This window comes from Natator depressus, chromosome 14 (genome assembly GCF_965152275.1).
Source record: "Natator depressus isolate rNatDep1 chromosome 14, rNatDep2.hap1, whole genome shotgun sequence".
Lineage (NCBI taxonomy): Eukaryota > Metazoa > Chordata > Testudines > Cheloniidae > Natator > Natator depressus.
Window position 1 is genome coordinate 25,046,951 of NC_134247.1, and position 22,056 is coordinate 25,069,006.

The following is a 22,056-nucleotide window of genomic DNA, read 5'->3' on the forward strand; positions in this document are numbered from 1 at the left end:
GAAAGGAGAAAACCCTAACCTCCTTTCTGAGTTCTGTCCAACAGCTGTGTTAGCGAGCAGCAGAGAACAGTCTGATCTAACGCCCACTGGTTCTGAAGAGCTAGTGACAAACCACTAAATTACTTGATATTAGACCTTACCCCGATTCTGCCAAGGATGTAGCTGCCCCTTTTCCCCACAACCCTTGGAGAAAGGGAAGCCCTTCTGTGAAGTGCAAGCTATCAGGGCATGAAATGCAGCCTGCCTGGATCAAGCCAGCATGAAACAGGGAGCCTGCTAGTTTGCTGAAGCTTCTTGTGAAAGCACATTCCAAGCAGTGAAGAGTGCTGAATTTATACCCTGGGAGGTCGAGAGCCCCCAGAAACCGCTACTGCAAAAAATCCAATTTATTCACCCAGCCCCAGAAACATGCCTGAACCCAGACTTGCAGGGACCAGTGCTAGGAAGAGACAGGATTAATAGCTGAGCAGAATTCAGCAAGGTTTGGGGATTCCACAGTGGGAAGAACAGCTTATGAGATACAGCTAGGAGGCTAGAACCAGTATTAATTCCAGGAATATCTAAAAACAGGGGCAACAGAATCACATGCAGCAGAGCAGGGCAGAATGTTTGATGGAGACACTGGAATGGTTACAGAGCTAAAAACAGGAGTGAAACACTCACAGGAGAAAATGAACAGTATACGGCAGAACTTTCTGTGACAAGAGCCACCACTGAAGTGGATACAACCCACACCCAGCTGGGAACTCACCTACTCTAACTCAGTCACCCCCAGCGATACTCACTGTGTGATGATCGGCATGGATGTGAGACAAAAACACGGCTGCTGTGTTGCACAGGATTTTGTCCACCTGGTCCCCGTAGTGGCGACAGAGCTGGCCAAACGTTCCCTCCCCACAGTCCAGGAGCAGTGACTTGGTAGGGCTGGCAAGAGGAAAGAGCGGGTGTATTGCTGGCAGTAACCGGAATGGATGACAACAGATGAACGCTGCCCAGCACGCCAGCTCAGAGTGTGATCTGGGAAGGCAGCAGTTGGGGGTGAAAGGCAGCAAACAGCATTTCTGCCACTAGTGCTGTCTCTCCGTAGAAAGGACGTGGAGGGGCCAACTCTGAAAGTTCAGTCTCCATAGCGGCTTCAGCTCTTGTTCTCTGACCTGATGCTGACAGGAATGGGGACGCCTGATGCCAAGCAGAGTGGCTGTCTGAACACGCCCTGCAAAGGCAGTCACAAGACCACATGTGGGAAGCACTTTGCCCTTCTACAATGAGAACCTTGAGTACCGTTTGAACTAGTGACCAAGGTTCAAACACTCCCAGGCCCGTTCCCCATCCCTTCATTGCCTGCCTGGTTAATAGGTCCATGAACTCCAAGTGAGGCACACATCCAGTATGCTGGCACATCTGTATAGCCATCCACACAACACCCCCCTGCAATTCCACACGTACTGGAAGGGAAAGGTACAGAGAGCTAGTATCTACCTGCTATTTATCAGGGTGGAGCTGACATTCCGGATTTTCATTGGAATTGCAGAGCCTGTTCCTAGGAAGACTATTTCCGGGTAATGCTCAGTTTTACCTAGAGAAAATACGTAACATGCTTTGCATGAACGCTGGCAAGAGCCTGCTGCATTGTAGTATGTTTAGCTCCCAGCCAGGTTAAAAGTTCAATATTGAAGCATAAAATTTCCAGATCCTGCCTCAGGCTAGCCAGCTCATCCAACTGGGTTTTGACCCCCAGCCTCCAAGCTCCCCACAGCATCAATACTAATGGGATGGGGAAAAAATACAAAATCCTCTGTGAAATGATAGCAGGACACCTTGCTGCATGTCCACCCAGAATGGAGGCAGATGAGTCAGGACTGGGCTTGGTAGTGACTGACACACACGGCTATCCAATGAGAAGGGACATGGCCCTCTTGGCAGGATAGCAGACAGGCAGTGCTGGCTTTTCCTGCAGTCATGGTTTAGATGTTGATTCACTGCCCGTGTCACACAGTGACATCAGTGCATAGCCAGATGACCAGACTTGGGCTCCAGAGGGAGCCAGCTGTGGATTAGATGCTGCTCCTCCCATACTTCACTATATGGGCAGCGTTCTAACATGCTGGCCATATTTGGGATCGCAATTTTAAAAGCCCAAAGCAACTAGTGTTGAGCAGAGCACTGCAGTAAAATGCAATGCTGGGTTTTTGTTGGTGATTAAACCCTCCCCCTGCAGTGCTGGAGCCCCAAACCCAGCACCCTCAAGAGCCAAGAATGCAAACTGGCTTGTGCCATGCTGAGTGACAAAGAACATGTGGGAACAAGCCCATCCTGTGCTATGCTGGGCACTTGAAGCAACCCTAACAATATGCTGAGTTCATTAGCTTGCAGGGTGATGGGAATATTTCACTGTACAGCATCCTCTTAGAACGCAAGTCCCCAGTTTGTTTCTATCCAATGACTCAACCCACCTCCCCAGTCAAGCCAGACTTATCTACTACTCCAATCAAAGGGCCCTGCACGCTCTCCTCACCTGACTTGACCGGCTCAGCCTGCAGGCTCTCTCTGCACTCCTTCACACGGTCCTGGAAGCCAGGGAGCTCCAGGGCTTCAGCCACAAATTCACTGGAATTGCAGACAGCAACCACATCCCTGAAAGGATCCACAGACCACAGATCAGGATGTGGCTGGGTTGGGAGGGGGGCAACTGAAAACAGTTTAATTTATGGGGCAAAGTGTCAAATTACTACTTAGATACTAGCCTACTTTGAAAGTTTCCTTAGTCCCCAGAGGTGCCTGCTTTAAAACTACAATCCACCAGGATTGCCAGCAGACTGCAGGAGGCGCATGGGCTCTTGGAAATGGGCAACTAACTCCAGCAAGAGGGAATCATTGCATGACCTCAGGATTTGAGGGCTACATTGTGCAGGACTTGCTGGGACCCAGTGCACTCTTCAGGGGCAGCGTACAGCACCTGTGCCGGAAACTTCACTCACCCATGCTAGTTTCAGAGCCCACCTTCTTGCATGTATCCTGACAAGGTTTCAGGACAGCTATCGCATGCAGGTAGAGTGAAGGAAGCCTAAATGTTTAAACAGAATACATTCCCCTTCCTCCCAACTGAATTTGGGACTTCCTTCTTCCTCTGAAGCCATCAGCCAACAGTTGGAGACAGGACACTGGACAGGGAGGACCAGTGATACAGAGACCTTTCTTCCATGGCTGGCTGGTGGGTCTTGCTCACACACTCAGGGTCATAATGTGGGGTTTGGAAGGAATTCTGTCCCCACACCTTGCCAGACTGGCAGGTACTATAGCATGTTTTGTTTTCCCTGCTGCAGCATGGGGCATTTCACCTGCTGGAATCATCTGGGTATGTCTCCCCTAATCAGTTCCTTGCTGTTGCAGGGGTCTTGGGCATTGGTACCCCCAGGCCTCTCCTGTTCTCAGCCTGGGGCACACCACTGTTTAGTATCTGGAGGACAAATGCTTTAGTCTAACCCAAGCCATGGGATTTGATACAGGGGTAACAGTGTAATGTAATGGCCTGTGATATACAGATCAGACTAGATCAGTGGTTCTCAACCAGGGTATGTGTGCCCTCGGGACACGAAGAGGTCTTCTGGGGGTACAATCAACTCATCTAGGTATTTGCCTAGTTTTACAACAGGCTACATAAAAAGCACTAGCTAAGTCAGTAAACTAAAATTTCATACAGACAATGGGCTTGTTTATCCTGCTCTATACACTGAAATGTAAGTGAGATATTTCTATTCCAGTTGGCTTATTTTATAGTTCTATGGTAAAAATGATAAAGCAAGCAATTTTTCAGTAAGTGTGCTCTGACACTTGTATTTTTGGGTCCGATTTTGTAAGTAAGTAGTTTTTAAAGTGAGGTGAGCCATGGGCTATGCAAGACAAAAATCAGACTCATGAAGAGGTACGGTAGTCTGGAAACACTGAGAACCATTAGATTAGATCTAAGGATTCCTTCTTGCCTTAAAACTATGAAATCTCTAGGACAGAAGACATACATTTAGGCATCCACTTGAACATTACACCTACGGGTCCAGTCAAATGTAGAGTCTAAGTGCTCTGGAGCACAGAGTCTTAGTAGAGACTTGTGTAGCATTCAGAAAATGGGGCCTTGGATTTCTTTGGGGACCCCACAATGCAACCCCCCTTCACATCCAAACACACCCACCCCACAATGAGCTGTTGAAAGTTTCTCCAGGGGTCTGGTCCTGCACAGACTGGCCCATAATCAGAGTGCAAAGGTGACTTCAAGCCACCTTTGCTTCACCACCATTTAGATGCTGAATGCTCCTTGGTCTCAACTCATCATCTGATCTTCTAAAATGACTTCTGCTCCCATGCAGATGCCTGCGGCAGGAGGCCAGATCTCTCTTCAGTTTATATATTACCAAGGGTACCAACCTCTGCCACTGCGGTTTCGGTCTCAGCTGGTATCTCAGGAGGCACTCTCCCCGCACAACAGGCACGCTAAAAGTGGCCTCTTCTTCCTGGAGAGGAGACAGAAGGAGCAACCTGTAAGCATGCACGAGATTGCCTCTGCAGACACCTGCAGACAGGCGCAGCCTCTTACCCGACTCTGGTAGCTAGTTAACAGTGGGAAGATTTCTGAGTGAATGAGGTTCAGCTGGGTTTGGATCTTGTGGCTGCGGAGATAGTGCACAGTGTTTGCATTTTCATTAAGTATCAAGTGTTCAGTTGTGCGTCCAAACCTGGAGAAAGAAAAAGGAATAGTAAGATGTGTTCAGATACAAGACTACTTCAGCTCCAACCCACTGCTGGGCACCCGATACCATTAACTAACCAACCACTGTTCTCTGAACCAACCACACATGCCCTGACCCATGGCTGTTATTAGCCAGTCTGGGATCACGGAGTTTGTGGGTTAGGCTTCCTTTAAGGTTATTTTAAGTCAACATAATTAAATAAAAGCAATGTACCTTTCCAGCCACTGTTTGTACCGGCTGTCTCGAAGCACTGACTCTGGGGTGATGTGAATAACCAAGGCCACGTGACCCTCAGCCTTCCCTTCTTGGTACCTACAATAGACATTTAAGATCAAAGATGACAACAATGCTTGACTCCTATTACACAGAGATCTCACCTCCTCACCTAAGAGGACAAGGCTGCTCTCCAGAATCTATTTACTACCAAGGACTCCATAGAGCAGAGACTATTGCCTCCAGGAAGGAAGCCCAGCAGAGAGAGGTTAAAGCTCAGATCTGAGAGTCAAGGAGTTCTGGATTCTACTCCACACTCGCCAAGATCCACAGTTGCCTTGGGCCTCTGATCCCACTGCCTCCATCTATACGAGGGGGACAATTGCTCACAAGCAAGAGGGAGACCAAGGACAGGGTAGGCCCATTACTCAGTGAGTGGGGGAAGACAACAGAAAATGTGGAAATGGGGGAAGTGCTAAACGACTGTCTCAGTTTTCACCAAAAAGTTTAGTCGCAGTTGGACATCTAACACCGTGAACGCCAGTAAAAATGAGGTAGGATAAGAGGCATTTAGGATAAGGAAAGAACAAGTTAAAAATGACCCAGGCAAGTTAGATGTCTTCCAGTTACCAGGTCCTGATGAAATATATCCTAGAATACTCAAGGAGCTGACTGAGCAGATATCTGAGCCATTAGCGATTATCTCTGAAAAAAGTCATGGAAGATGGGTGAGGTTCCACAGGATAGGAAAAGGGCAAATATAGTGCCAATCTATACAAAAAAAAAAAAAAAGTAAGGACAACCTAGGGAATTACAGACCAGTCAGCCTAACTTCGGTACCTGGAAAGAATGGAGCAAATAATCTATTTGCAAACACCTAGAAGATAATAAGGTGATAAAGTAACAGTCAGCATGGATTTGTTAAGAACAAACTGTGTCAAAACAACCAGATAGCTTTCTCTGACAGGGTAACAAGCCTTGTAGCTGGTGGGGGGTAAGCGGTAGATGTGGCATATCTTGACTTTAGTAAGGTTTTTGATACTGCCTCGCATGACCTTGTCATAAACAGCTAGGAAAATACAACCTAGGTGGAGCTACTATTAGCTGAGTGCATAACTACACTCTGGGTATGGCTTTCCAATTAGTTATCTGTGGTTCACAGTCCCGGTGGAAGAGCATATCAAGTGCGGTCCCGCAGGGATCAGTTCAGGGCCATTGTCAGCCTCTGTTTGCCAGAAGCTGGGAATGGGTGACAGGGGATGGATCACTTGATTACCTGTTCTGTTCATTCCCTCTGAAGCACCTGAAGACAGGATACTGGGCTAGACCGACCTTTGGTCTGACCCAGTATGGCCATTCTTATGTTCCTAAATGATTTAGAAAATTACATAGAGAGTACACTTAAAAAAAAAAAAAATAGTGGACAATACCAGGAGGGCTTGCAAGTGCTTTGTAGGCTAGGATTAAAATTCAAAATGATCTGGACAAACTGGAGAAATGGTCTGAAGTAAATAGGAAGACATTCAATAAGGACAAATGCAAAGTACTCCACCTAGGAAGGAGCAATCAGTTGCACACGTACAAAATGGGAAATTACTGCCTAGGAAGGAGTACTGCGGAAAGGGATCTGCGGGGGTCATAGAGGATCACAAGCAAAAAAGCAAATGTTCTGGGATCTATTAGCAGGAATGTTGTAAGCAAGATACCAGAGGTAATTCTTCCGCCCTACTCCATGCTGATTAGGCCTCAACTGGAGTATTGTGTCCAGTTCTAGGCGCCACCTTTCAGAAAAGGTGAACTGGAGAATATCCACAGAAGAGCAACAAAAATGATTAAAGGTCTCGAAAACATGACCTGTGAGGGAAGATAGCCAATTTTTCTCAATCTTTAGTCTGGAAAAAAGAAGACTAACAGTTTTCAAGTACAGAAAAGGAAGAGGGAGTAAAATGGTTCTCCTTAGCCTCTGAAGATAGAAGCCGCAATGGGCTTAAACTGCAGCAAGGGTGGTTTAGGTTGAACATTAGGAAAAACTTCCTTTCAGGGTGGTCAAGCACTGGAATAAATTGCCTATTGAGGTTGTGGAATCCGCATCAATTGAGATTTACAAGAGCAGGTTAGACAAAAACCTATCAGGGATGATCTAGAGCAGGAGTTCTCCACCTTTTTCTTGCTGATGCCCCCCTCAACATGCTATTAAAATGCCAGGGCTCAGGGAAGGCAGGGAACTCGGGGCTCAGGGCCAGTGGGAGAGAACCCTTGGGCATAGGAATAGTTTTACTTCTATTGGGGGGGTGGGGGGCGGTGCAAGGACTGGCAGGGCTTGAGCCAGCTCCACACAGCAAGCACCACCTCCACCCCCACAACTCATTCAGGCCACCCAGCCTGGCTGGGCTATGGTGGGGACACAACCATAAAATAAAACTCAAAGCGGTGATTCAGTTCAAAAAGTTTGAAAACCACTCAGGGTGCAGGGAGGGGATACCTAGGGCCTGTGTACAGGCTGGGGGCTCCTGCTTCAGCTCCTTCCTCCCCCTGGCTTGGGAGGTTTTCCGGCTTCAGCCCTGCGCTTTGCTCCTGGCTTGGGGGGTGGGGGGGGAGAGAAAAAGAAGAGATGGGACTCAACAGCCCCTCACGCCGCTCTCAGCTTCAGCGCTGGGGCTCGGGGAACTATGTTTCAGCTACAGGGCTCCAAGTCCCCCTGAAAGGGCTTGCAGAACCCCATGGGGCCGCAGACCTCCGGTTGAGAACCACTGGTCTAGATAATACTTAGTCCTGCCATGAGTGCAGGGGCCTAGACTAGATGACCTCTTGAGGTCCCTTCCAGCTCTACAATTCTATCTCTGCCAAGTGGGTGTGACATTAACAGCCAGTGTTCATTCAATTGCACTGTGGGGAGGATGCAGAAACTAAGAAATTTGCATTTTGGCAGATAACCCCAGTAGGGAAAGATTCCATGTTGCCTACCCCTCACCTGGAAACTGACTTATCTCGAGGTATTCTTCAGAAGAATCCATTTCAAAGATTCAATGGACTACAGAAGAGAAGGGTACAGAACCCCAAGTTATCAGTCTTTCACCTAAGACAAAGTTACCAACCCTTTGACTTTGGAGGATAGATCCAAAAGGAGCTTGGTCAAAGATATTGACAGAAACTTGCTGAGGGGATTTTACCTTGAACCCAGTCTAGTCTGTTAGATTTTAGTGCCCAGAAAGTGTCTGTCTCTCTCACAACCATTTCGAACTTTAATCCTTATGCTCAGTTCAAGTCTCTCTGGAATTCAATAAACTTAATTTAAACCAATCCAGTACTGTGTTTGAACTGAACAGTTTGGGGACTCCAGTTACAGCAATAAACTGCTGGATACAGACTCTTTAAAGGAGCAACAAACCTTAACCTCCCTCTTATTGTTCCAGGACAGGGCTGGGCATTTCAGAACAGGTTTTTGGGGAAATGCGGGGCTGAGGAGAGTGTGGAGTCACCTTACCAGTTTTTAACCAAGGCTGGTGGAGACCAGTAGAAGTCTGATGCTTCAAGTACGCTCCTGGATCCAAAGCGTTGGGCCAGGGCTGCTCAGTACATAGAGCAAGTGCATGCTTGTTGCTGACTGTGGGCATCCCAGACAGACATCTACAGCAGCGAAGCATGAAGGCACTGAAGAGTTACAGGGTAAGAGATAACTTCCCACATTCTGGGGTGAGATCCAGACTGAACAGTAGGTAAGCTCATTGTATGCAAAGACCTTTGAAATCTCAGCTACTTAGGATGCAAGAACCCACTAAAAGGTGCGTATCATGCAGTCCAGTCATGTGACTATTTAAAACTAAGACAGTGGCAACCTCATGAAATATAGTAACTTACTAAGAGCACCAGAGAGAAATACTTTCCCCTCCCACCCCCAGAAAGCCCCTCTCCCAAGTAAGATGGGCCTTGCAGGGTGCCCTGAAGATAACTTCCAGGCCCTGGGGAAATGAGTTCTAAAGTCAAGTACCCTGCACAGAAAACACCCTGTCACAGCCCTGCCTCTCATACTTCAACTTCTGTGCCTCTGCTCATCTTTTTTGGTGGCTCTATATCTCGGTGCGCTATCTGCAGGTTTCCTAACCAGGCCATTCAGGGTGACTTTGCTGTCTGTGGCTCTGGCATTAGCCCACGAAGCATGTCAAATTCCATTCGTAACCAGGCTAACAGGAGATTTTCAGTTTCATAAAAAAGTACTCAAGCCTGATACGCCTCCTCCACCAACCCTGTATTCCAGGGAACACCCTTCCCTCCCTCCACCTCCACTATACCTGCGGAACATGTCATTTTCACAGACGGCATCCACAAAGCCTTCATGAGGACATTCCACTACAATGAACACAGGGCCTGGATCAGGAGGAGTACAGACCTCTTCGGGCAGGATCTGCAATGAGGCACACAAGGGTTACACCCTGGTCAGTCTATGGTACCTGCTGTCCGAGCATGCCTGGGTATGCAGCTCCCTTTTGGCAACATAACCAACAGCACATGCTGCTCAGTCACCAGCCTCACTTCATTCCTCTTCCACAGCCAGCTAGGGACCTCACAGAACTTGCTTGCTCACCAGCTAGGCGCCAGGGTGCTCTGCTCAATGGTCAGCAAGTCCAAGGACTCATGCTCCAGTTACCCGTTCTGGCACTGGAATCATTTTCTCTCCTCCTCTCTCATTGATTTTGCTGGGTCACATTGCCCAATGGATCCCTCACAATGGCCTCAACAAAGCAAGAAGCCTCTCAGCTGCACCTGAGGGAAATTCAGCTGCTTTCCCTCTGTGCACTGGGGCGTGCACCTGTGAGCTACTTTGGGAAGCAGGGCCAGTTGTTGCTCACTCATATCTCCTGAGGGGGGGCAGTGATTTTGTTTATGGATCCACCAGAAACACCCACAGTTAGGGTCTCTCCCCCTCACCAGCCACTAGCCTTGGAGATTATCCGTCTTAATCTATCCCCAAACAGAGCCTTTTAACCACGGGGGGGGGGGGGGGGGGTGTCACAGGATGATGAACAAGTGTAATCAGTGAGGGGGACCCCTGTTTATAGTGGGTCAGGTGTAGGCACTCTCTGGGTTTGAAAGCATAAGCACCCCTACTGCCTGAGCTAATGGACCAGCTTCATTAGCTCACAGGCTGTCGCAGACTCAAATTGCTACAACTGGACCAGCCACTGAAGCAGAGGAACAAACCACCACACTGTTGGCATGGGATACATGGCATTTCCGTGTGTATCGCCAACCCTTTTCCTGGGATGGCAGATACTGTCCCATCTGCAGTGACAGGGACCCTGGGACAACCTGTTACCGAGGGAATGAGCCTGGGAAAGCTTGGAACTGAAACAAGCTGCCAAGGAAGGCTATTGAATCTGAACAAGCACGCAAGGCTTGTACTTGCCACTAAGAGGTATGGTTCAGGGACAGTTCAACCAATCCTACCACGAAACAGGAGAGCTGAGAGGACTGGACTGGTTACAGCTGCAGTCCGTTCTGACCCAAAAAAGGGGATGATTGTGGTTGGTGTATGAGTGGCATTTAGTTACAACAACATTCTGGAAGAGATGGTCCCATAAGGAGCACTGGTTACAAACCCAGCCTGCAACACAGCTGGGATAGCCTAGAGCGTCATACCTCTCTGCCTTCAAACGTGACACTCTTTCCATCTTTGACCGCCGCAATGATGGGGCCAATGGCTGCTGTCCCACTAAGGATGAGAACACAAAGACAGCATTAGATTGACAGCTTCCATACGACCAGGATCCTCCCACCACCCAAGCACACAGGCAGGGCTCTCATACTTACACTGGCAGGCCCAGCTCCTTCGCTTTGGCCACCAAGAAGTTTCCCTTCTTCGGGTGAAGCTGAAAATAATTTAAAAGAAAGAAGTGTTTCTCAAAGGTCCCATGGAATGAGTTACCAACTCTTTACAATGTTTAAACATGGATGGAAAAAGGGGAGGGGCAAAGATGGGGTTCATGCCCTTACTGGCTCTGAAATGAGCCATGAAGAGGGCCTTTGGGAGAGATTTTTCCTCAGGAATTTATTTTATTTATTTATTTTTTTAAGTCTCAGGCACATCAAGTCCTCTCTGTCCTGCCCAGAGGTATGGTTCTGGAGCTCCAACCCATAGAGGTAGAGAGTAAGTTTTTCTTTTGAGTGTTCAGCAGCTGACTTACAGAAGTGTTACTTTGGGTAGCTCTTTATTTTTGTATTTTAAACAGCAACTAAAAGTCTTCCTACTCAAAATGAGCTTTCACTGCCATTATGCGTCCAGTCTCAACCTCACTAGTTCTCCAGTCACCCATAGAGTCTTCTAGGAAGAGCAGGGTCAACAAGACCTGAATTTGTAGGGTAATAGACAAGCAGAAATAAAAATCTTTCTAGCCTTGATGAAGCAGCAAATTAAAAAAGCTTCTCCTTTTGTGGGTCACTTCTAAGTGTGAAGCCCCAGATGGCATTCCAACCCCTCCGATTCTCAATCGCTAGATTTGAGTGCAGTGTTACTGGATACAAAGGTTGGCATAGAATAACTATCCAAAAAACCCTACCCTGCTAGGTGGTGGTATTTGTAATTAAACTGGTCTAGATTAAAAAAAAAAAAAAAAGTAGGAACTCCTATTCCATAGGACATTTCTTACTTTGCAGATGAAAGCCACCAACAGGGTTGGGTCTCTGCTGCCAACTCTCCTGTTGCCATCTTTAAAGAAAAAAGAAGGGAAAGTTACACAGGATGATGCAGTTTCAGCATCTTTTTCCTTAAACAAAAGGTGCCAACTTCCTACAGCATCCCATCCCTTCCAGTGGAGTTCATACACAAGGGCCATAAAGCAGGCTAGGATTTAGTCATGACTTGTCCATGAGTTCTACTAAAAATACTCATGTAATAAGCTAAAAATCATGGCCCATGACCTATACTATAAATACCTGACTAAATCTTAGCTGCCCGGAGCTGCCTGAGCAGCGGCTGGATTGCGGGGCTGCTTAAGCACCACACTGGCCACTGCAGAAACCATGGAGGTCACAGAAAGTCATAGAATCCATGACTTCGTGACCTCTGTGATAGATACAAAGCCTTAGGCATAAGTGACCATTATGATCATTAAGTCTAACCTGTTGTATAGTACAGCCCAAAGAATTCCAACCCAAGGATTCCTCCCTCAAACCAAAAACATCTGAAAGACGCCCAGTCTTGATTTCACAACTTGAGGGGGACAGAGAATCCACCTGGTACCAAGGCAAGTTGTTCCAATGATTAATTACCATCAATGTTAAAAAAAAAAAATCTGTGTCTCATTTCTAGTTTGAATTCGTCTAGCTTCGGCATCCAACCACTGGATCTTGTTTTGCCTCATGTTCTCCATCTGCTCAAATTACCCACAAGCAATATGTCAGCAGAGAGGACCAGCACTTTCTGATCTGCACCAAGAATATTTGTGTAGGAGAGAAATTACACCAACATTTCAGAGTTTTTGTTCCAATTACAAGTTGAAGTACAAGAAAATACAAGTTCCTGCACCTGTTTTCTTCAGGGCTTCTCTATTCTCGGCGCCCTCCGGACACTGCTGCTCAGCGGCGGGAGATCCAGGCTCTGGGGCACATTTGGGGCTGACTCCACCTTGGACTGACCTTTCAGGACTCTGATGCAGCCTGTGCTCACTGGCTAAACGCCTTCCTGTTCCAAACCCAAGGGAAAAAAAAAAACAGGCTTGCTCAGGAGGCAGGAGTGAGAAAACACAAATGGAGCCTTACTCAGAAAGTTTCTTCAAAATGCCCTGAGCAGTTTAAAAAGGGACAAGAGAGCCCCTGATTCCTTGTTTCTGCATATTGCACTTCACTCATTTCAAGAGCCTTCCTCAGCAGATTCTCCAAGAGCAACAAAACCTTATCAAACTCAAGCATGTGCTCTCAGTACAGCTGCTTGTACGAGCATACCTAACATGGAAAGCCAGTTAAGTATGAATCACAGTAACTTCCCATTTCTCTTCCATGGACTATCATCTGAAGGAAAATACCAGAGTTCTTAGAGGAGGCAGCATCCTTTTATCCTAAGGTCTGGCACCGGCTCAGGTTTCTTTGAAAGCTACATTCTCACTAAAGGAGAAGTAACCTAACACAACCCTGTAGTTATAATGTCTCAGGTTTACAAACAGTAACCAGATACCAAAACCAGTTCAAGGAAGTCCTTACTGCAACAAGTAACCCTGCTCCTCCCTCTCCAACTGCAGCTCCAGATACTCTTTGCTTCCTACTATTCCAGTCAGACGTCCGTACTCACCCACAAGAGGTACTTGATAGACTGTCATCGTCTCATCCTTATACTCTGGCTCTGTATGGGGCCGCACAGCTAGCAACAAGAAAGTTAAAACATTAGACATCAGCGTGGCTATGAAGCAGTTACTACAAACAGATGCCCCAGACTCCAGGAACGTTGACAAAGCACCCTGGAAATTAGAGACATGTTTTAACAAACATTCAGGAGCATGCATCTCACAGAAGCTAATCAGGCAGTTTCCTCAGGCCAGCTGCTGAAACTCTCCACTACTGCAAAGACAAATATACATGATTTCAAGAAAAAGCAATTATACTCACAACTGCTCTAAGTGGCAGAGATTAAAACAATTCATCATTGCACATCCCTGAACAGGCCAGGGTTTCTGTGGCCTCAGGTTTGTTTGTTTTTTTAAAAAACAAAGGTTTCCATTCTGCCTTTATACAATCCCAAGATGATGCTTAAAGCAGGGACAGCCCTAAGTCTGGCTCTGTAGATAGCAGAGGTATTATATATTTATGAATTGCTACTTAAACTCTGAAGAATAAAACAAGCACTCACATAATTACAAACTGTTTTCAGTATGATGTCAATAGATGGCAAATGCTGCACTGCAGCACCAAAAAGATTTATTATAATCAGATAACATCTTATTTACTTTGAATAGTACATTAGGAAGTTGTATCAGAGTTTGTAACACATGTAATAAATTAACAGCAATGGGATCAGGAGTGGATCTGTCACAAGTCTGTATCTAAAGCAATAGTGGAAAGCTGCATTACATCCCCCCCAGGGCAGGGAAGTGCAAGAAACCTGCTCAGTATGTTATAGCTCAGAAATGATGCTCCTTTAAAAAAAAAAAAAAAAAAAACCCACTTCCTGCTCACAAGAATGGAGAAATCCCAGCAGCACATGCACAGGACCTCGGCCACGTACATGCTAAGCTAGCCATGCGATCGCTCATCAAATCGATTGCTGCATTAGAAGATGGGAGGGGGACAAATGCCATCACTTATTGTTTTTAAAAGGTGATGAGGTTGGTCCTGGAAATTAATACAACTGAAGGGATTTAAATCATAGAATATCAGGGTTGGAAGGGACCTCAGGAGGTCATCTAGTCCAACCCCCTGCTCAAAGGAGGGCCAATCCACAACTAAATCATCCCAGCCAGGGCTTTGTCAAGCCTGACCTTAAAACCCTCAAAGGAAGGAGATTCCACCACCTCCCTAGGTAACGCATTCCAGTGTTTCACCACCCTCCTAGTGAAAAAGTTTTTCCAATATCCAACCTAAACCTCGCCCACTGCAACTTGAGACCATTACTACTCGTTCTGTCATCTGCTACCACTGAGAACAGTCTAGATCCATCCTCTTTGGAACCCCCTTTCAGGTAGTTGAAAGCAGCTACCAAATCCCGCCTCATTCTTCTCTTCCGCAGACTAAACAATCCCAGTTCCCTCAGCCTCTCCTCATAAGTTATATGTTCCAAGCCCCTAATCATTTTTGTTGCCCTCCGCTGGACGCTTTCCAATTTTTCCACATCCTTCTTGTAGTGTGGGGCCCAAAACTGGACACAATACTCCAGATGAGAGCTCACCAATGTCCAATAGAGGGGAACGATCACGGCATCAGGGCATAAGCCAGCCATTGGCTTCCCCTACATGCAAGTTAGTTTTTCACTAGTTGTCCAGGTGGTTTTGTGCACCTTCTTCTGAAGAGTCTGGCATTGGCCTTTGTCATAAACAAGATAACACACTAGTTGGACCATCAGCTGATGTGTTGTATTCTTCTCTCCCCTCCCCTGGAAGAGCTACCCCGTATCAAGAGTAAGGCAGAGATTATTCCTTGGGCCCAGTCAACCCTTGGCCTTCCATTTCCAAACATGCCCAAAAATGAGAGCTGTGATAATGTTTGAGATACATAGAGAGCTGTCTACCAGGAATTGGACTGGAAACCACTCATTTCACACAGGTCACCAAACAGCATGCTGGGTTTGAGCCAGTGACTTGGATGGGATAGGATCTGTTGCCAATTCTCAATCCCTGAGCCAGGCAGCTTGTCACTTTCTTTTAAAACTGAGTTATCATCAAGACATTACCAACGTGTTCCTGATCCTGGAAAACAAGATGTCAAGACAACCAAGCATTGCGGTGACTCCTGTGTTTTCTGATATGTGGTGAAACCAGGTGACAAAATGGAAATGCCCTTAAAGCAGCTTGGAAACCAGACCCCAGAGGGACTCCAAAACAAACAATTAGAAGAACTCATTCTCTTTTCATTTCTCAGAGGCTGCAGTGGCTACAGCTTGGAGCTTTGCCTCAGAAGAACACAGGAACAGCCATACTGGGTCAGACGAATGGTCCATCTAGCCCTGTATCATGTCTATAACAGTGGCAAGTCCCAGCGCTACAGTTGAGTGATGCACCCAGTCTTCTCGTAGTCAGTGTAGGGCTGCACCAAACATGAGGTTGCATCCCTGACCATTTTGGATATTTCTTTTTTTAACCTAGCTATATTTTTGGCTGTCACCGCACCCCCAGCAATGAGTTCCAAAGGTTAATTATGTGTTGTATGAAAAAAATACTTCCTCTTCTTTGTATTAAATCTGCTGCCTATTAAAGTGATTGGGTGACCCCTGTATTTTGTATTGTGGGAGAGGATAAACACTTCTCTGTTCACTTTTCCCATACCATTCACGATTACGTAGACCTCTATCGTATCCCTCCTTAATTGTCTCTTTTGTAAACACAACAGCCCTAATCTTTTTAGTCTCTCCTCCTAGGGAAGCTGTATCATACCCTTGATCATCTTTGTTACCTTTTCAGAACCTTTTCCAGTTGCACTATATACTTCTGAGATGGAGCAACAGAACTAGACACAGTATTTAAGGTGTGGGTGCACCATGGATTTATATAGTGGCTTTATGATATTTTCTGTTTTATTTTCTATCCTCTTCCTAATAGTTCCTAACAGTTAGCCTTTTTGACTGCTGCTGGGCATTGAGCTAACATTTTCAGAGAACTATCCACAGTGACTCCAAGATCTCTCTTGAGTGGTCACAGATAATTTAGAACCCACAGTTGTATAGGTGTAGTTAGGATTATTTTTTCCAATGTTCATTACTTTGCACTTATCAACCCTGAATTTCACCTGCCCTTTTGTTGCCCAGCCACCCCATTTAATGAGATCACCCTGTAACTCTCCACAGTCAGCTTAGGACTTAACTACCTTGAATATTTTTGTATCATCTGCAAACCTTGCCACTTCAACATAATCATAAATCTGGAAAAGGGAGTGGACAGTGAACAGAACAGTCCCAGTACAGACCTTGGGGGACCTCGCTTCATTGTGAAAACTGACCATTTATTCCTACCCTTTGTTTCTGATCTTTTAAGAAGTTACTGATCCATGAGAGGACCCTCCCTCTTATCCCATGTCTGCTTGTTTTCCTTAAGAGCCATTAGAGAGGGACAATGTCAAAGGCTTTCTGTAGTGCGGGGACCACTCTGGGTCATATGCTTGTTGACCCCCTCAAAGAATTCTAGTAGATTGGTGAGGCATGATTTCCCTTTACAAAACCCATGTTGACTCTTCCCCAACAAAACATGTTTATTTATCTGTGATCATTCTGTTCTGTACTATAGTCTGTCAATTTGCCCAATATTGAAGTTAGGCTTACCAACCTGTAATTGCCAGGATCGCCTCTGGAGTCAGCGTTACATTAGCTACCTTCCAGTCATCGGGTACAGAGGCTTGTTTCAGTGATAGGTTATCTACTAATTAGTAATTCTGCAATTTCACATTTGAGTTCCTTCTGCTCCTGGGGACCGATCAATTAAACAGTAATAAATTTGTTCTAAAACCCCTTCTACTGAGGCATTTAAGAAGCAATGGGCTTAAATTACAGCAAGGGTGGTTTCGGTTGGACATTAGGAAAAGCTTCCTAACTCTCAGGGTGGTGAAACACTGGAATAAATTGCCCAGGGAGGTTGTGGAATCTCCATCATTGGAGATTTTTAAGAGCGGGTTAGACAAACACATGTCAGGGATGACCTAGTTAATACTTAGTCCTGCCATGAGTGCAGGGGACTGGACTAGATGACCTCTTGAGGTCCCTTCCAGTCCTACGATACTACGATCAATGTGTACCCCGAAAAGGACAGCTGTGATGTGAGCATCTCCCCCATATCCTCTGCAGTGAAGACTGATTAAGTGAATTCATTTAGCTTCTCTGCAATGGCCTCATCGTCCTTGAGAGCTCCTTTAACACCCTGAGGCTGCTGTTCAGACAGATATATGCATCAATAAAGTGTAGACATTGCAGACAGTAAGTGCACACAGATGACTGCTGTACATACCCAGGTCTATTCCTTTCAGTGGGCCAGAAAACATTTTGATAGCTTCCAGGTAGTTTCGCTGGGGGGGGAGGCGGGAAGAAGAGTAGAAAAAAAAAAGACAAGGTGAAAAATCATCACCTACAGAGAGGTCATTGCCTGCTTATTACTCAGATTAGGTAACTTTTTCAAGCAAAGACTCTCTCTCAGGTGCAGAGAAATCATAAGCGCAACTCCCAGCTAGCAGGAAAAAAAAAAAATGGATCCCAGCCTATACCTTGTACCTGTTAGTGTCACCAAAATATCTCCGTTCATCACCCGGACCTTATCTTTAAGAAGACTCAGTATGTCCCTGTATCATCTTCAGGGAGCTTGTTTATACCATAACTTGGTATTGGGGTGTTCTGGCACCATCCTTCCAGACTGTGTTTATGCAAGTACCCAGTTCTTTGCACTTCTTAGGAGCGTTTTGTGTTTTTGCAAAATCAGCCATGTTCTTGCCAAGTTTATATACCAGACAGTGAATCTGCAAAGCAGGCATCTGCTTCGTAACAAAATCTGATTCTAGGTTAGGCCTGATACCGTGCCCCAGGCTTCAGGCTCTCTTTCTACTACAAGGAGAAAAAATGGACACTACATTTCTTCTTACCATAGTAGTCCGCCACAGAAGTACATTCGGTTTTGTACATTAGTTTAGGACAGTGTCTCCCTGGAACGGACATATGGTCCTAACAGCTTCAGAATGAGCAAGCTGGCCAGAGATCTCTAGAGAGTTCTCCTGCCTCGCAAGCACTTTCTGGGACAGGGGTTAGGAAAACAAATATGAAAGTCAAAATTCAATTTTGAAATTCAATGCTGAAAAGAGGAACCAACAGCCCAGATACTGAGACCAGCATTTGATCTATGTAACCAGTGCCTCCTACCAGCACAGCAGATTTAGAACTTGTTCAGACACTTGCAGAGACCCTTAACTGCTGCTTTAAAAAGGCACATCCAGAAGAACTGCCCCATCATATTGTTTAGGGAGACAGGTGGAGAAGGGCTGTTCCATCTACTAGTGAGCCATTAGCAGACAAGAGTGTTCCAAGTGGTGGCAGTTTGCTGTTGCCTAGAGCTGTTTTAAATTGGCACAACTCACAAGCGAGCTGTACACACCGTGAAGCCAGCCCCAAAAGCAGAACCAAACAATTACAGGTGGCACTTCTTCAGTTAGAGCAGCACCTCACAGAAGGAGCATTTTACAAGGTCACTCAGCACCCAGCCATAGCTCTTCGCTCACATCCGATGAAGTGAGCTGTAGCTCACGAAAGCTTATGCTCAAATAAATTGGTCTCTAAGGTACCACAAGTACTCCTTTTCTTTTTAGGAGAAAGTCTGACTCTTAGAGGGTCCCCACTTTCCAAAAAGCAAAAACAAAAACCCCAGAAAAACAACTACTCACCAGCTGTGGTGGCCCTGAGAGAACACACTTTGGGAGCCCCATTTCCTTTAAGGTGAGAATCATTCCTGGAAGAGAGAGCAGGGAGAGTGCAGCTTTGGAAACAGCCTTCATCATGAACCCATGGAAGTGTCTCCAAAGCAAAGATTGTAATTCACTTTCCACTATCTGTCCAATTTACACCCTTTTTCACAAGGAAATGTCATACCCTGTGATTAAGGTCCTGGTCTGAGACTCAGGAGATCTGGGTCGAGTCCTTAGCTCTGCTTTGTGTGACCTTGAGCAAGTCACTTCTCTTGGCACCCAGATCCTTATCTGTAAAACAAGGACCACCTCACAGGGATGTTGGGAGGATAAATCCATAAGTGTTGGGAAGGGACACAGGTGCTACAGTGATGGAAATTACACTAAAAGAATGAGCTGTAGTGGAAAGTACTTCAGAGTCCCAATTTTGGGAAGTTTATCATCATTTACTTCTGAAACACCTTTCCACTCTCCCTTGCTGCAAAGAAACCCTACCAACAAAGGGGAAATGGACTACTAAAGGGAAACAGAATCTGGCTATATACCAAGTACTAACACACAAAGTAAATTGACAGAATAGAAAGAATTTCCCCCACCTTTTCCTGTTAGGAGAATCTTTGGTATTGCTAGCAAGTACGGAAGTTTAGACAGACATGACATTTTGAGAACCATTTACCACATTAGTTGGTCCGGTCCAAGCATGAAAGCTACATTACAAGAACAGATTCATCTATATTGCAGTTGGGTGCTAGATGACAAACCAATATGTACAGCACAAGGCTGGAAGCAACTCGGTTTAACAACAGACTCCACCAAGGTATTAATTGGCCAACTTGAGAGTCCATATGCACAACTTAAAAGCATTTCTCTGTCTGTAACACATTAAATGTTAAACACCACATCTGATCAAATCGCAAACTTCCAGGAATATTCTAGGCATCAGTGAGTGGGCAAGACCCTATTTTCTCTTTTTTTTTTCCAGGGGGTGGGGGGGAGGGAAGAGAGAAGAGAAGAGGAGGACCAGAAAACCACAAGTGGGAAAACAGGGAACACATGAAGCCCTCATGAGCTCTTTAGCAGAGTCACAGCTGATGACACCCATTAAAGCTTTCTAGTTGAATAATACTATTGTTTCATCTCTTCCTACCCACCCAGTGGAGCTTAATTAATGTGTTACAGGGAGAAGGGGCACCGATAAGGAGTGAAGGACAGACCGAACTCCTGGCATAGGGTAAGAAGAGGGGATCCTGAAATGGGAGGTACACAGAATCCCTGGGGGGCGTGTGTGACTGGGGACCATGCAACAGGGGAAAGAGGAAAATGGGGTGCATATAGAGCCCCTGCCATGGGGATGCACACAGAGCTGCTGTCCTAGGGGAGAATGGTTGGAACACAACCTGTGGTGGGAGGTATATTGGAAGAACCCGCTATGGGGGACAGGGTGCATGCAGAGGCCTTCCTATGGCGGGAAGGGAAAATGGAGGCACACACAGAGCCCCTTGCATAGGGGGCGGGGGCACCCCCAGAACTCCTGCCAGAGGCAGATTGTGGAAGCTGCAGGGAGCCCCTGAAATCGAGGGAGCTGTGAGGGAGGCACACAGGAAGCTTCTTGTAGGGATACGGAGGGAGGCAAGGAGCCCCTAGTGTATGCAATAAACTCAGCCTAAACAAGCTACAAAGTGTGCACCTCCAGTCCCACTTACCCGACAAACCACCAACATTCGCCCAGTTCATTCTAGTCAGAAAGATGTTGTCTAAACGAGCTACTCTTAACCTGAGAAGAAAAAGGTTTGGATTATGGAATAACTGAAATGCAGCCTGTACGTTCTTACAACTTTTCCTTTAACAACACAGTAAGGACAAAAATAAAAGGAGGACTTGTGGCACCTTAGAGACTAACCAATTTATTTCAGCATAAGCTTTCGTGACCTATGAAGTGAGCTGTAACTCACGAAAGCTTATGCTCAAATAAACTGGTTAGTCTCTAAGGTGCCGCAAGTCCCCCTGTTCTTTTTGCAGCAACAGACTACCACGGCGACTACTCCGAAACAGTAAGGACACTTACTTGTGTTCCTGCATAAGGCGCTGGATCCCTTCCCCGCAGTTAAAGAGATACCTGGAATGAGACTAGAACGCTTATTAGAGAAAGCGGCAAGTTTTTATATCAAAATAGTTTAATTTTATTTGCCCCACTTTAAGAGGAAAGCTCCGCAGAGGGGGGTGTATAAATCCTGCAGCACGGATAGGGCCGCGCAGACACCTGGCTGGGCCCAGTGTAGCATCCTCCTGTTTGGGGAGCCAGCAGGCTCCGCAGGGGCAGGGACACTTCACCGGAGGGCGGGTGAGTTTACCCCGGCCCCCAGGGGCGCTAAGTCGGATACAGCCCGGAAGGGGCGTAGAGCCAGGGAGCGCTACTGGCAGGGTGCCGAGGGCCTGGCCGGCAGGAGGAGCCGGGCCGGGCGCCACACGCGGTTTCGTGGGGTGGGGGCGCAGCCAGCGACGCGGGGAAGTAGGCGGCCCAGGCCGGCGCGGAGAGCCCAACGGGGGAGCGACCCAGCCCCCGGCACTGACCGGTTGTACTCGGAGAAGACGTAGAGCGCGGCGCCCGAGTCCCGGCTCCCAGCCGCCGCCACCTGCACGTAGACGATGCTGGGTCCGGCCAACTCCGAGCTCCGCCGCTTCTCCCGGGCCCGCAGGTGCCGCAACGGGTCCTTGGGCGGCCGGGGCCGGCGCGGCGGAGCGGGGCCCCCGGACATGGCGCGGCGCAGCGGCGTCCAGCGGCGCCCCAGCCGCAGCCCCAGCGAGCAGCCCCACATTCAGTAGCCCGGCCCGACCCAGCCTCCTCCACACGTGCCCTTCGGCCGGCCTCCCTCCCCTCCCACATGCTACACATTTACCAATCGCGCAGCGCTCCCCGCATCCATGGCGCACCTTCAGCCAATAAACATTCGGCATCAGCGGCAAGCTTCCCTCTCATGTGACGACACCGCCGCCCAATCGAAATCGAGCATTTGTTCCCCTCTTTCCCTTA

The 22,056-nt window shown here is 47.0% G+C and overlaps 1 protein-coding gene across 2 annotated transcripts in view; it reads right to left on the bottom strand.

The window, feature by feature from the left end:
• The window catches only part of ELAC2 (elaC ribonuclease Z 2), a 31,231-nt gene extending 9,390 nt beyond the window's left edge, over nt 1–21,841 (bottom strand). The window contains exons 1-17 of one of the 2 annotated variants that reach the window (XM_074970539.1): nt 21,597–21,841; nt 21,091–21,141; nt 20,729–20,799; nt 19,005–19,069; nt 17,588–17,645; nt 13,237–13,305; nt 12,478–12,633; nt 11,600–11,658; nt 10,764–10,822; nt 10,593–10,665; nt 9,245–9,357; nt 4,956–5,054; nt 4,589–4,727; nt 4,420–4,505; nt 2,516–2,634; nt 1,480–1,576; nt 786–924 (exon numbers count right to left, since the gene is read on the bottom strand). In XM_074970539.1, coding sequence (XP_074826640.1) covers nt 786–924; nt 1,480–1,576; nt 2,516–2,634; nt 4,420–4,505; nt 4,589–4,727; nt 4,956–5,054; nt 9,245–9,357; nt 10,593–10,665; nt 10,764–10,822; nt 11,600–11,658; nt 12,478–12,633; nt 13,237–13,305; nt 17,588–17,645; nt 19,005–19,069; nt 20,729–20,799; nt 21,091–21,141; nt 21,597–21,841 — 1,698 coding nt within the window. The remainder of the gene's footprint in view (nt 1–785; nt 925–1,479; nt 1,577–2,515; nt 2,635–4,419; nt 4,506–4,588; nt 4,728–4,955; nt 5,055–9,244; nt 9,358–10,592; nt 10,666–10,763; nt 10,823–11,599; nt 11,659–12,477; nt 12,634–13,236; nt 13,306–17,587; nt 17,646–19,004; nt 19,070–20,728; nt 20,800–21,090; nt 21,142–21,596) is intronic. The other variant, XM_074970540.1, reaches the window with a different exon arrangement.
• Between the last annotated feature and the right edge of the window lie 215 nt (nt 21,842–22,056).